Source organism: Tympanuchus pallidicinctus, unplaced genomic scaffold (genome assembly GCF_026119805.1).
Source record: "Tympanuchus pallidicinctus isolate F22 unplaced genomic scaffold, pur_lepc_1.0 scaffold12, whole genome shotgun sequence".
Lineage (NCBI taxonomy): Eukaryota > Metazoa > Chordata > Aves > Galliformes > Phasianidae > Tympanuchus > Tympanuchus pallidicinctus.
Window position 1 is genome coordinate 11,626,113 of NW_026294637.1, and position 15,365 is coordinate 11,641,477.

Sequence of the window (15,365 nt, forward strand, 5' to 3'; positions counted from 1 at the left end):
CTTCCCTTTTTGCAAAAAGTTAACAGAGATAAATGTCCACAAGACACGGAATGGAGATGCCCACAGACACTCATCGTGATGCAGGGCGTGCACCTCCCGCCCTGGGGATGGGTTGGTGGTGCAGTACAGCTGGCTACGGACCTCGATGGCCTTCAGAGGGCCGCACGTGGACTTCAGCAGCTTCCCGAAAGAGCTGTTGGAGATTCTCATGGCGTTCGGGGCAGGTAACCTCGTGCTCCCTCCTGTTCCGCCGGCCGCTTTTCCCAGCCTTCCCGCACCAGGTGCGGCTGAGCGATGGAAACAAAGCCCCGGACGGACACGAGCCCAGCCGCTGCCCGTTCGCAGGCCGAGCCACGGTGCCGACGCGTCGCGAAGACCCGCGGGGACACGGGCCGCCGCAGACACAGGGCGAGCAGCCCGCGGGGCGCCGAGCTGCCGCCGAACGCCGACCGAAGGCGCAGCGTCATCCCGCGGGCGAGGCTGCACCGAACGCCGCTCCGCACGGCAAAGCGCCCCGGAGCCCCGCCGGCCCCCGCCCCGACCCCGCGGCGCCGCACCCCGACGGGCGGCACGCCGGCCAGCACGGCGCCGCGCTCGGCCCCGCACGCGCACGCCGCCACCCCCCGCAGCGCTCAGCCCGGGTTCGGCCGCGCCGCCGGGTCCATCTTAAGGCGAGGCCCGGCCCGGCCCCTCGCCGCTCCCCGCCGCCCCCGGCCCGCCGCCGCCCTACCTTGGTGTACAGCTCGGAGGCGGCCATGGCGCAAGGCGCGGCCGCGCTGCGGCGGGCTGACGGGCGGTGGCGGGAGGATGCTCAGGCGGCGGCGCGGCGCGCCATGTTGCTGCTACCTGGCGGGCTGCGGGGCCCCGCTCTGTGCATTGTGGGAGCGCGGCGGGCGGGCGGCGCTGCCTCCCACCGGCGGGCGGGCGGCGGAGTGCGGAGCGCCCGGAGAGCCGCGCCCGGCCCGGCCCTGCCCTGCCCGCCCCCGGACCCGGCTGCGCCGAGGGGGCCGGGCGGCCTGTCCCAGCCCGGCGCTGCCGGCTGCTCGTAGCTGGGCACAGTACCGCCCAGCTCGTAGGCAGAACGCTGAAGAGCTCTGGGCTCAGAGCGGCGCGCGCAGCTCCGAACTGAGGGGCTGAGAGAAATAAACGTCTCCAGAAAATGCAGCTCCCTCGTCGGAAGGGAATGCGAGCAGCACCTCCGCTTAATCAGCCCGTAATGGGTTTCCCTCAGCCCGCGTTGCAGCTCGGGTCCTTGGGATGGCAGAACTGCAGCGCTCCCATGTGCGCCCTTCGCCTTTGGGAACGCGCCCAGGCGCAGAAGTGCTTTGACCTGTGACCGCCACAGCCCTGCAGAGCCCGGCCGCGTCAGCAGCAGCTCTGCGTTCCGCCGGGATCTGGACTCCCCAGCAACCTGCCCAGTCTGTCACAGGGGACAGACAGACCCGCTACGCAGATAGAGACAGCTGGCTGCGGGGTAGATGGGGTCCTTCAAACCACGCCTCAAGAAGTGTCTGCAGGAATAAAGACAAAGTCGTGACTCTCAGCAGGCACTCCCAACAACTGCTGCGGTCTGGCTGTACTTCACTGTTACTTGAAAGAGAGGACACGGGGAGACAGACGAAGGAAAAATAAGGACAAGTAAGATGAAAACATGGAGCCCTACCTGTGTTCTTTGTATTAGATGCAGCTGTACAGTCTTCACAGTTAAACCAATAACTGGCTCCTGTGAATGGACATGCAGGTGAGGGATGAGCTTTTTGGCCAAGAAGTCTGCACAGCTGCTCTTCATGTGCACCTGTGGCGAAAGAGAGATCCACACTAAAACCTATCAGTCTGCTTCCAGACATAACAAACGAACACATCCACTTGGGCTCCAGAGCAACTAAGACTATCCTACAGGTATCCTACAGCACACCTATGTATGCTGCTCCACATCTGATACTCAATGCCCTTTTTCAGACAGCATCTATTCTATGAGAGACACTAATTTCAGGAGTTTGCCTGGCCTGTGATTACTGCATCTCAGCTGGAGCTCAGGAGCAAAACATAATTATAAGCACCAGCAGAAAATAGGTGTGAATACAAAATCCGCTATGATTTGACACAATTTGCATAAAGCTGGATTTCACACTTGTCATTAAGGACAGGAATTGGGAGCACTGAGAGTTGATAAGAAACAACCTGATTGTAATGTAGATAGATTGATAGCTTCATTGTTACTTCAAGAAACACCTCCTGCATCATGCATCTAATGGTAAGATTTTAATGATGTTCCCATCTCATACCTGTTAGCCTTCCTACTTGGCTGTTGTCACATCATGCCTTACATAGGGAGCAGATTCTGCATTGGCCATTCTATGATTATATGACTCTCTGAAATTCCCATGCAGAAATCTTGCCCCAATTAACTTGCTAATTCTACTAGGCAGATTGCTCTGGAACATCACATAGATGTCTTCAACAGCTTACAGAAATTCTTTCAGAGGCTTAAAACCATCACCTGAGAACTGATGTTCAGAAGGACCCACAGCTCTCGCTTGGCTCTAATTTCAGCCTCAGAGTTCAATTCCAAGAAAGCACTGCACATTTAAAAATGCTCTCAAGGAAGACTCACACGGATGTTTCTTCTTCAACTCTATTGAGGAAACAACTCTACAGATCTTGTATGGAATGTCAACAGCTATTCTGTACTATTGCCTAGGGATGCTGATACATTACCCAAACATACCTCTTTTATTGAAAGCAACATTATTCTCCAATAAAATAAACTAAGGCCAACTGAAATCTGTTTTTCAGACAAAATCAGAACAAAAAGTACTAGTCCCAGTTTTAAAGCACCTATGTCTGAAGAGGGTAGAAGCTTTGTCATTATTTTTTTCCCACCCGTCAGTGTGAAAAATAGGCTTCAGTGCCTGCTATGTTCAGACATATCTAGACTTGAATCTGTAAGGGGTGCTACTAGAGGAGGAATGATCAGACAACACAGTCAGTCTAACTCCACTTTTAATTAAAACGTATTCATCCTGCTCACATGCTCTACACCATCCCCAGTCTGTTCTCTCCAGCCCACAGAATGCCCCCAGCCATCAAACAACACGTTACTGCAATTCCACCTTCCGCCTGGTGAACGTCCAGGAGTACAGTGACTGCACACCAAGCTCCTGAGGGCTGTTTTGTGCAACTGATTTAATTAGATTTGGGCATAAAGCTGTATTTGCCTGACAACTGATGCCCCTCCCCACTAGAATTAGGATACTAATGCCTGTATTCCTTTGCTCTGCCTTGGTGCAGCATCTGGATGTTGCTACTCACATTGGACACCTCTGGTTGTTAGAGATGCAGGGTACAGAGGGTGTTAATATGACATGGTTGCCATCTAATTGCATACTTATACCACGTGGATCTTGAAACTGCACAGGGACCAGTACCTCAGTCACTGTATGTGACTTTAAAAGTAGTTGGATTTTGCCCAGTATCTTGATTTCTTGGAAACTGCTGGGTTCAGGTTAATGCAGCCTACAGTGATGCAAACCTCCAAATGCCAGCTTAGCTCCCAGAAATCCCCTTCAATCAGTATAAGGGACCAAAACAATCACCTGTTACGGAGTTTTCAAACAATAAGCTTTAATTGCCTTATTAGAAAAATAAGCACTGAAATATATATAAATGTGATTACATTAAAGTAATTCTGTAGTCTAACATACTAGGAAACCAAAACCCAGTCATATTTTTCACGGTACAGAGTAGCAAGATTTAGGGTTTAGAAACTTTCCATAGAGAACAGGGAAGTATGCAGGATCATTTAGGAAACCACAGTAAAGACGAGACAACTCTCCACATTGCAATAAAAACTAAGTAGATCAATTTATTCTGTATACTATACAATGTTTAAGTTTGTAAAGAACAGTTGACATTTTTATCACCTTAACATTTTGACTGGGTGTAGTTATGTCCAACAAAATGTACTCCTTTTATACAAACACTGTCCTACTACGTAAAGTACAATGAGAGGGAAGCCTTTGGTGCTACAAATTTGGGGGTGTATCCGTGAGGTTGGAATTAACTCACTTTTAACTATCTCGAATAAGATGTTGGTGCTATCTGCTATGATAAGCCTAGATGAGTACTAGTCTAATAACGAAACACTGTCTATGTTTAAAGGCAAAATATGAAAGGGACTGCCAGTCTACAGCGTGGGCAGGTTTTCTTCGAAAAAGGTCATTATCAAATGGTAAAACTCATATAATACATTATGTACATACATTTGGATAGCTGAGTTATCTTGCTGGAGCAAGCTGAATGTAAGCATCAATCTGCAGTCACATTTGCTTTACTGTTACATGATTATTGAACTTCCTAAGTTTCAAATGGTGTTTAGAACCAAAACAGCTGTGCCTGCTGCTTGAGGTCAGTCAGATGGAAAGGCTCATTAACCAGTCGTCAAACTTGTTAGTATTACAGTACTTCAAATAACCTATTTCTAGTTGAATTTGTAGTAACCTTGAGAACTGCAAGTCACTGAGTGAGCAGCGAAAGAGCTTGTGTTATCCAACCAGCAGGACAAGCTGATCTGTAGCTAAGTGAGAGGAATGTTTGAATTTAAATGGCTGTTTTTTTAAACCTTCCCAAGCATCAAGAAAGCATCCACTACAGAGTAATGGAACCAGACAATACAAAGCAAGTCACCTTCAGTTGTTCAAGAGTGCTTCAGGCCCAGTCCTATCGTTCAGTTTCGATTTTCATTTGTACATAAAACAATAAAGAAGGATTTTCACATTAGGACAAACATCTACAGAAAGCACTCTGTTTCAATATATCCAGTTTGCTTGTTATTCTTCCAGCCTAACTTCTTCCTTAAACCCAGTCAGCCCATTTCTTCAACCTGTTCTGTGAAAAATCACAAGTTCTTTACAATGCTAGTAGAAGATAAGGAATAAAAGGGCTTTCTCTAATCAAAAGCAAAGGGCCACAAAGACTTGATAAGAATCAAGTTAGAAATTTCAAAAATCCTCTGGAATGACTCCTCTAAACTGAAGAGTGTACATTATATAGATACTGCTATACTTTACTCATATCCTAATCAAAGCAGGTCCAAGTTAAGATTATTCATCTCATCTTGATCATTCTCTTATATTTACCATTAGAAAGCACTGCAGAAAACAGGGAGTCCTCTTTTTGACTAGCAGTCGTTTATCCTGCGAGACCTTTCTGAATATATCAACACAAAGTGCATCCTTCTGAAAACATGCATCTTCAAGAGTGGTTTCCCTTACAACACCTGCACAGGTACTTTGTTTTTATTGAATTGTTTAACAGAACTGTTTCTTTTAAGAAAATAGGATTCCGTACACCAATATTTTTAAAGGGTTTCTTACACTCCCAAACAGCACCTGGCCATGATTGCCTTTATTAGAACCAATTACATTACGGATCACTACGCTTTCATATACCCAATTTCACTGAACAAATCATACTCTGCATCAGGCTATCTAACATCAACTGCCTATCTGGCAATCTAGTACTCACCATCTGTATCATACAAACAAACCATGTTTGTTTCTATCTTCTAAAAATGAAAAATTGATAATTTCTCAATAGGTCACTATTTAAATACGTTCCAGTTCTTTTCATTTCCCAAAGCCAATGAGGGGCTGCTGCATTACAGAAAGAAAAGAGTTAGTTTACTACCACTACTACTTCAGGAGTTCAAGAAAACAAACAAACAAACAAACAGAGTTATAGCCTTTCACTTCCAGACGTCTAAAATAGCCCAGAGACAATTGCATATCAAATCTCAGCAAGACCAGATCTGGAATTTGCCACAAGGGAAAATCTCTAACTACCTTCCATGTCACCCTACTGAGCATTTCACCTTTAAAAGCTTAAAGAGCTGCTGAACAGAAAGGGCACCTGCCTTTAAGTACAATTTTCAGATTTGTATTTGAATGCTGGACATTGTTGCCAAACAAAGTGTACAATTGCAAAAGCATAAGGCTGAGTCAAGTGTAAGTAGAAGTGTTTCACAAATTTCAGGTCTGTCATTTTTACTTTCAGTAGCAACAGTCTGGGCTCTTAGTTTCAGGCCAAGACTTGGAAAGATACAGAATCACTTGTGCTTTGATTGGCACATTATCTGCTTTTTAAAAGGTAAAATTAATAGACATTTGCAAAAGGTTGTGCAAAACTATTGTATTTACAAAAATGGCACAAGAGTGAATTCAACAGTCTATGCACATGCACACTTCATTCACATCTTCAACAAAAGTGTGTCCTAAGCTACGGAGCTGAAAAGAATACCAGCTTCAACAGGCAGTTGTCAATAAGCACTAGATTCACAAGAGTTACACCAGAATGGGCAAATATTGCCCAAGTAAAAACTCTATTGTTAAAGCTGAAACAGGTTTAAGGCCGTTCAAGTTCAAGAGCAGAAACAAAATTCAATCAGAGCCCTGTGTTTGTTTTTATACATGCTTTACCATCTAGCAACTTGTGGTCTAAACCTCTATTTTAGACAACAAACCCAAACACAGAAGAAAAACCCAACACAACTGGAGGTTATATTAAATACAAATATGCTGTAATTAAGGTGAAATAACAAAAGCAGAAACATTGAAGTTGTAAAACTTGCGATGTCACTTGCTGGAACCAGTCCTACACTAGGAAATGGGCAATATGTACATTTTCAAGTAGAATACATTGCTCTAACCAAACTTGTCCTTTTTTTTTTCTTTTTAAATCAGTGCATTGTTCTTAACTAGTCCAAACACTACACGTTTTACTCTAAACAGTACTCCCTTACAATAGCAGCACATGCTACCGCTACCTGCAAAGCTGTCAGTCTCACGACTTAGTGTAAGAAAGAAAAAGGGGATGTGAGGGTGAGAAATAACTATTAAGGAGAAATAACAGGAATGAGAATTATCATGCAGTTCAGCCGTTCTCGTCAGCCAGCCAGCTTGCTAGCAACAAGAGATGGTTTCCGCTGTGGGAGATCCTGTGGAGTAGGAATATGGTCACCAGTGACTTCTGTCTTGTCAGGAGCTGCAGTAGGCAGTTGCTTATTCTTCATCTTCGCTTTAGCCATGTTGTAATCACCAGAATCAAAGTACTTTTGCTAGAAGACAAAATACACACATGATTAAAAGCCTGAAATGTTATCAGATACATAAACTGAATTCTGTGGTTCTATAGATTCATTAAAACTTAATTGTTATAAAATGATCTCATTTAGCAAGGTAGGGCTCTACATCAATTCAAAAAAATTCAAGACTTAAGAACACAACTCTAAACATCAGTTACAGTGCAAGTTTAGTGACATATGCAGGGCCCTGACCATACACATATGTGAACATTATTCTAATCCTACTGCTCAGAGGGCTTTGCTCTACTGCAAATGAAACATGGGGGTTTGTAAATTACACTGCAGTGCACAAGTTCTTCTAGACAGAATAACCAAACAGTATCTGAAGGAAAGCTGGAGAACAGTCTCTGCTTTATCATACCAGAAGATCAAAGCACCATGAAACCGCACGCTAACAAGAAAACCTTTTTTTCTGCATACATTAAAACAGTGAAACCATAATCCCTGAAATTCCCAAACCAATTATTTAGTTAAGCCAGATCTACCATGCAATCCTGCTACAAAGCATTGTGTGAAGGAAATTCTTATCCCAGGCTCCAGGATTCTTCAGAACAGAAGTGTCTGAATTTGTAAAACAGCACGTCTCAGTACTTGGGCTAACAGTTAATAGCATTATCTTTACTATTCTTTGTTAGCACGTTGCACTAAGATGAGACATGGAATTTCATCCAAAGCCCCCATCAAGTCTTTAACTGCTCAGTGTTTGGGGAAATTGGTTGTATTTTGTTTACATCTTACTACGAGGTCTCCTATTAACGTGCTTATAACCATGATTTGCACAGATTGTCAATTGAGGCCAAAAACCAGGTTTGGGACAGAGATTTACTCTAGCAACTGTTGCTTACAATGGATAATCACCTCAGACAGAACACTGCCCCTGTAGCTTCACACGGACTCCTCAAAGTCAGCTGAACAAAAGCCATCACGACCTGCACTTCCGGGCAGCACTGCAACTACACTCTTCATTTCATATTAGCACACATCAGCTGCAAGACGTCCAGCAGCAGCTGCTGAATGGAAATTATTTCAACACCTAACTTGAAGAGTCTCTACCAAACATAAGGAGGCAGGGCTGGTCTGTTTTCAAAGCAAGGCCCCCTGAAGGTGGCTTTAAATGTTCCCTTTTAGAGCCTGTTAGAACCTCAAAGTCACTGAACCTTTTTTCCATGCAACCAGAGCACCTGAACCCCATATTTTACCAGCCTGTCTTCCCAAAATTCAGCCCTTTTGACAAAATAATCAATTTTGCTGTTGTTTGTTTTTACTGTGCTAGAGCACCTTGGTACATCTGCAGACTAGGATTTAGTTATAATGTAACCTGATTTGGAAACAGGCTTTCATATTTAGTTCTTCAAGACTGAAGAAACCAACAAAAAAACCTTTTAAACAGGAACTAGGTAATAACAGAGTTCCTCAATCTTCAGATGTGTTAACTGTTCACCCTGTCTGTATAGCAGACAGTTCCAAACAGAACCCCTCTACAGGAGCATCCATTCTTAGTATTATTCTGGGAAAAGTGTGCTAATCATGGCACATGCACACAAGGTAGAACATTTCTGGACTGCAAGCAGCAACGGGCAGCATGTCCCACTCGCCAAATTAAAGAAAAATCTGGGCTACAGTTAACTACATAGATTGAGAAGAATACCTGCAGGAAAAGATACCTTTCCATCTTTCAGAAATATCAGCCCATTTCTGTTTGTAGTACTCCTGTGTTCTCCTCTGATTTGCTCTGGCTTCTCACGGGTGGCCTGTATTATGGCCTCCCTTTCAAACTGATTCTACTTATATCCAGGTGTCTTCACAACACAAAAGCTATCTGACCACACACTCACTACTGTCACTCTACTCTGAACTTCAGTGATCCAGAAGTATTTATCTAGGGGTCTTACACCAAGTAAAGATTTCCTCATTTAAGACACAGAGCATGCTAAACAAAAATAACAGAAAATAAAACATAGAAGAAAGGCATTAACAACACGTCCCAAATGGAGAACTGAAGAAGGCAGATTAAAAATCAGAACCCACACCTCCATGCCATCTTTCATCATATCAGCAGAATCCCAAATGCTGAGGCCATTAAAACGCCCACTGGCCTCCCAATACTTCCATTTAAAACTATAGCCTGTAACAAGCTTTCATGAAGCAGAGCTACACCAAGATGAAGATCTTGCATAGATTATCTTGTTGGTTTGTTGTTTTTTTTTTTTTTTTTAAATCACATTTGCACTGAGTGCCAGCAGTCATCATAATTCCTTCGTGCCCAATCCTTCTGGATTGGATGCTGGTCTGTCTCCCTGAACAATCAGTACAACACATACTTACCTTGCCTCTGGAGTGTCTACACAGACACTGAACCCACTCGCCTCGTTTGGGTTGTCTTTGACCACAGAAGTCATCACCACATCTCCCACCTGCCCACCCCCAGTGCACATGCACTACTCCGTGAGAGAAAGCTCATCCCAGACACCTGCCAACAGTAACCACTCCCCAGAGATGTTACCAGATAGCACAGAATTACATCAGCACTGAACTCCAACAGCTGGTCTGTGAAGGATTTAGACTTGGAATCATTGCGTGCACTCAAAGGCCTAGATGAGAGTAAATAACAGCACAACAGCAATGAAAGCACCTTCAGAAATAACGACAGACCAGGATTATTCTAAGAACAGAATTTTAACATGCCTGAAAAGGATTAGGTCATCACTTCATGAATAATTGAATGAGAAAAGAAACACAGTTGAATAACTAAGAACATAAGAGACACTGGTCAAACGTGGAGCAAAACTGAAACCCAAATTCACTCCCCCTTCTTTCATTCTAACTTTTTGCCTGTGTGTATGTTCAGAATTACACCGCCGTTCTCCAGCCACGGATGCCAGCTGGTTGCTGTGAACTCCAAGCTGTCACATGCTAAAACATGAACACCAACAGTGGCCATACATCTTGAAAACGCAGGAATGGTAACACGAGGTCAGCACAAAAGGATGAGATTCTGTCTCACAGTGTTCACTGCATTTTCTTTGTGGAAGCCCAGCACTGCCATAGTGAGCCAGCTTCTAACCTAAGTTTTTCTTAAAATGGCAGCTGAGCCATTGGTGTTGTATGCGACTATCCTGTCAGTTCAGCATTTGTTCTGTGAACGCCTTCCCTTGAGCTTTCACAGATAAATTCACAGTGCTTCTACTCACACAGAGAATCACAGATACCATAACTTTGGAATTTCTCATCTGTACCCTGTGGACAATAAAGAACTCACTCCTTTTTGAAGCCTCTTCCTCAAGAAGTCTGAGCCTCCTGGCTTCTGGCCCAGATGAGGGTATCTTGCTTTCAATTTTGCTTCTTCAGCTTTTTCTGGGCTGATCACCTTATCCTCCATTTCCTGAAACAAAATTAGCAAGACTTTTAAAGAAATATTACGATGAATTATTTATGTAGAATGCATCTGCAGGTAATTTACCAACACACAGACTTCTGGACACGTATTGGAATCTCTTCAACACATCTCCCTTTCATAGACAATTCGCTGTTACTAAAAGCAAACTGTTATCAGTTTTGAACAAAACCAAGGTTCTATCAGGAACAAGTGTGAAAGATGGGTAAGAACCATGGGAGTTCTCAATTACCTGCCTCATCATGAGGTTCAACATATTACTCTCGTAACAATCTAGTTTTTATGACTCTGCTGCAACTTTAAGACATTGATATCCATTGTGAAATAGCATTAAAGTAGCTCAAAAACATTTCTGCTACCATATTAATAATAAACATTACTGTCTTTCTCACACTGGCCTTCTATGGGAGGCCAACACTATCTGTCATTAGAGAGATAGTTAAATGAAGACATTTCTGCAAAGAATACGCATATTTATGAGAACAGTGCAAAATACAGATGTTCAAAGAGATGATGTGAACAATTGTGTGGAAAAATTGTAGTTGGTCCATCAGCCTTTAATCACAGACCTCTACTTCACAGTCCTTCGCTCTGGTTCATGCAGTAATCGGATGTGAAAGCACAATTCTTTGTACTCTGTCATTTCAAAAATATTTTCCACTCAAAATAATGGTTACACTGCCTTCCAGTATTCAGCCACGACTGTTTTTTTTGCATGCAAGCCATGGCAAGTTCAGGAAAAATGTATATTGACAGTGCTGACTGCTGTACTTCTTGAACAGCAATTATCATCTGAAGTCAAGAAAGACTTTTAGTCAGGAAAGAACTGCTGCTGAAACCAGGAGGGCCTCACGTTCATCTGTGACCAAGGCTTCACTTTGAGCTGTCAGGCAGCCCCTTCAGACCCCCTGCCATCCACTTTGCGTGGTCTGCATTGCACCAACCAGCATGACTGCACGTATTCAATGTGAGTTACAGGAACAAAGTCATGGGAAAAACAACCACGTACCAATTCTTTTCCCTTCTTGTCAGTCTGTTCTTATTTGGGTCAATGTCCCCCTCAGGATCACCAAGCAGCTGCACAAGGACAGGGGAGCAGCTGGGAAGCCAACCCATGAGCTTGCCCTGACTAACAACAGCTCCCAGCTCTCTAACAGTCAGCACCCCCCAGTAAGAAACCTTGCAAGCAATGTTTACAACAGACTTAAAATATGACGTCTATCTGGTTGCTCCCTTACTCCAAGACCCTCTCAGAGACAGCATCTCACAACACAGCGGGAATCTGAATTAACAGTAATACCAAGGAAGGACAGAAATCCTTACAGCAGCTTGAGACACTTCCACAAGGACTGGAACCGATGCTTTTTAGTTGGACAAAAACAGTCAGGCACTACAATGCAAGATGCAGATAAACAAATAAGCACCTTCCCTGACACAACACAGAGCTATTCGCGCTCTCTCTCAGCGCACCGTATCACAATAGGGAAGTGCACACTTTTCATGTGTGTATGACAAACATTCTTCACCCGCTGTTGTTGCTCATGGCGGTTTTTTCTCTAACATGCCAACCTTGTCCTCTGACTCTGGACCTTCTCAAAGAGTGTTCAGCTCCTTACAGCTAAACACTCCAACATCTGATGCTGAATCATCGGGTGCTTGCTGCTGAGCCAACACGCACGGCATTTGAAGGGGCATGTTTTGCCAATACCAACCAAAGGAGATATTTTTAAGAACGGAGTCAACAATGAAGAGCTCACATAAATATGTGTTCACACACATCAAAGGAGGCATTTATGCAGACTCCCAGGGTTGACAAATCATGACACAGCAGGCAACCGAAACACCAAATACTGCATTGTGTATCAACACAGCTATAAATACAGACTGCAGTCAACTTCTCTTCATGACCCGAAACAGCTAAGACCCCCTAAAACTATATAGCAGGATAAAGGGCAATACAAAGACACAACCAGCTGAAAACAGGTTCAAAAATATCTAAAACAGTTCTACAAACCACCAGAAGTCAAGCTCCAGAACTCCTCACCAGTGGACGCAGGGGACACCAAGAATGCAGATGAATTGAGACAGGCGCTGGATGCGTTCAGCTGCAGCTCAGAAGGCCTTTATACTTTGACTGAGGAGACCTGGGGTAGCTTTCAGCGGAAGATCACTGCCTGCTTGTCCTGACCTTCTATCTTCTGTGCACTATGTGGCATTGAGCTCTCTTGAAGAGGCATCATTGCTACAGAAAGGCGTTAACCCAAACCCACAAGATCAATGGTACATTAGCAGTGTTTTCCCTTGAGTTATTATAGAAGCAGCAACCAAATGACTGACAACTGATGGAGAAAAATCAAGATGTACCACGCACTTCTTCCTAGTGACAACCACACAAATTGTAATTTTAGTTCTCTATAGGAATTTCTGCACAGCTAATGAGGTCTGCTCACTTCATTAAAATGAGCTACCAGCACAGTCAGTAGTTATCTAACACATTTAAAGATGGCTTCTGCTTTTAATCTTTGTGAAAAACAAGAGGTTTTCTCTCTGCTGGACAGCTGAACTGCACTACTAAGAAGAAGCCTTGTCAATCAGCGTTATGAATAAAGCTCACCCTCTTTAGTGAACGACATCAGATAAGAATATAAAGTAGAAAATGAGAAAAACATTACAGCAGTGAACTGTACAGTTACGGGAAAAGCCAGTCTGGAAACAAGAGGTACCACAGCTAACACCTTCCTGAAAAACAGGGACTTGTATGGCAAAACCAGCATCAATTAACAAGCACGTGTTCACCACCATCTGAAGGTTTCTTTGTTGCCTTACTTCCTCCTGCCACTATCCCAAGTTTTCACACAGAGAACAGGAAGCACTGCTCTTACGGAAAGTTTCCAGTTGACATCACCCTTCACTGAGCATATGTGTGAGCCTCCTGCAGCAGACGAGAACGCAAGGAAAGTCTCAACCTGCTGCCCCAAGGTTCCTTTGGAGATTCATCTTTAATAGGTACTGCAACTGGTCGGTCAGACAAGTACTGTGGAGCTGAGCATTAAATGCACCAATCCGACATTTTGCTTACCCAGACAAACGCTGAAGGCAAACGCTTCAAGGCCACAGTACCAATGTGTAGCTCTGACATCACAGGATAGGAACTCAGAGAAAATGAAGTTTTATTGACTTTCAATTGTGTTGAGCGGCTGCCCTGACTACAACTAAACGAGCAGGTCAGCACGGGATCCTATCTGTCCGGCAGACAGCAGCGTTTCAGAGCAGCACACCAGCACCGCATTTCAGGACTTCAGACCCAAACTTCGTCGGCATCAGCGCCGGCCCGCTGACATCCCCAGAACACGCTAGAAGGCAGCAGCACAACGAACGCCGCCGCAATTCGGAGCGCTCCGGTTACAGCGCTATCCAGCGGCGCCGCGCAGCCCGGCCGTCGCTCGGAGCTTCTCCCGCCAGTGCGGAGAACACCGCGCTGAGGGAACCGGGCCCCGCTCCATTCCAACTCCCGCACCTTCCCCCCCTGCGTGACTAACGTGTATCGAGACGGTGAATTATCAAACAAAAACTTCAGACCGCCGGGACGGGCTGCTCTTTTCCCTCCGGAGCCCCTCACAGCGGCGCACCCGTGTTTCGTAACTTCTCCGCCGGCAGCAGCTGTGGGGCCGGCAGCCGGCGATCAGCGGTGCCCACATGGCACGGACGGCTCCGGGAGCCGCCGCCGCGAGGGCGAAGCGTGGCCGAGAGCATCTATGGTCGCGAGCGCCGACAGCGCGGCCGCCGTTCTCTGGAAGCCTTCGGCAGCGCGAGCCGCGGGCGGCCATTGTCTGTGAAGCTCCACCGCCGGGGGCACGGCCGGGCAGAGCGCGGGGTTATGGAGGGACGGCACGGCGCCGGGGTTCCCGCGGGCCGAGGCCCTCCGGCGCGGACGGGAGCGCCGCGTGCCGCCCGGAGCGCAGCGCGGGGCCCGGAGCGGCGATGCCGCTCAGTCGCGGACGCCGAGCGAGGGCAACGGGGACCGAACGCTCATCCGCTCCCAGGCTCAGGCCCCCTCCCCCCGGGCTCCCGGCGCTGCCCTCTGAGCCGCTCCCCGGCGCCTCCGCTCCGCCTCGCAAGGCGCGGACGGAGGCAGGGAAGCGCCCCGCGCGGGCCCGTTCCTCTCCAGAGTGCCGCCGCCACCCACCTTCTGCTCCTCGGCCGAGGCGGGCTCGGGGCTCTCAGCAGACATGGCGCCGCGGCAGCAGCACGGCGGGCGGGGCGCCGCTCCTCCGCGCAGCGCAGCACAGCGCTCCTCCGCCTCCGCACAAGATGGCGGCGGCTCACAGGACGGCGCGCCAGCGAGACCACACTTCCTCCGCGCTCAGCCTCCCGTCGCGCGCAGCCACGCGCCCGGCGTCTCTCGGGGGTAACTTCCGGTGTTGGCCCCGCCCTCCGTTACGTCACGCCGACTTCCGGGCCGTACTGGGTTACCGGAAGTGCTGCCGCGTTCTCCTCGGGGTCGCGCTCGTTCGGGCGTCCTGTGGGAGGAGCGCGGGCGGCGGCGAGGCGCTTAGGAGCGTCCTCGCGGGCTGTGGGTGTGCCGTTACCGCGCTGTCCCCAGCGCTCAAGGAAATCACAGCGCAGAGAACCCAGCGGTTCCTTGAAATTGTGCTTTAAGAGAATAAACGTAAAGCATCCAGCACAAAGATGACCGTGAGTTAAAAACCTCCGGAACAGCACAAGTGCTTCACATGATATAGGAGCACATAAGGAATGTGTAGGATCGCAGATGACTGACAGCTGGCCCGTTTCCCTGAGTTCAAACAGGAGTGAGAGCCGGGCACGACA

At 46.7% G+C, this 15,365-nt stretch overlaps 2 protein-coding genes across 10 annotated transcripts in view; both read right to left on the minus strand.

Moving 5' to 3' along the window:
* Positions 1–1,789, minus strand: part of MYO5A (myosin VA) — a 96,373-nt gene extending 94,584 nt beyond the window's left edge. For 8 of the 9 annotated variants that reach the window (XM_052672354.1, XM_052672350.1, XM_052672348.1 and 5 more), the window contains exon 1: positions 731–838. In XM_052672354.1, the coding sequence (XP_052528314.1) occupies positions 731–757 (27 nt within the window). In that variant the 5' untranslated portion in view covers positions 758–838. Of the gene's footprint in view, positions 1–730; positions 839–1,663 lie in introns of those variants that run through there. The other variant, XM_052672353.1, reaches the window with a different exon arrangement.
* Positions 1,790–3,604: 1,815 nt separating this feature from the next.
* Positions 3,605–14,920, minus strand: ARPP19 (cAMP regulated phosphoprotein 19). The gene is made up of 3 exons (XM_052672365.1): positions 14,722–14,920; positions 10,401–10,523; positions 3,605–7,114 (listed from the first exon to the last, which is right to left on the minus strand). The coding sequence occupies exons 1-3, from the start codon at positions 14,764–14,766 to the stop codon at positions 6,944–6,946; spliced, it is 339 nt and encodes a 112-aa protein (XP_052528325.1). The 5' UTR covers positions 14,767–14,920; the 3' UTR covers positions 3,605–6,943.
* Positions 14,921–15,365: the final 445 nt, after the last annotated feature.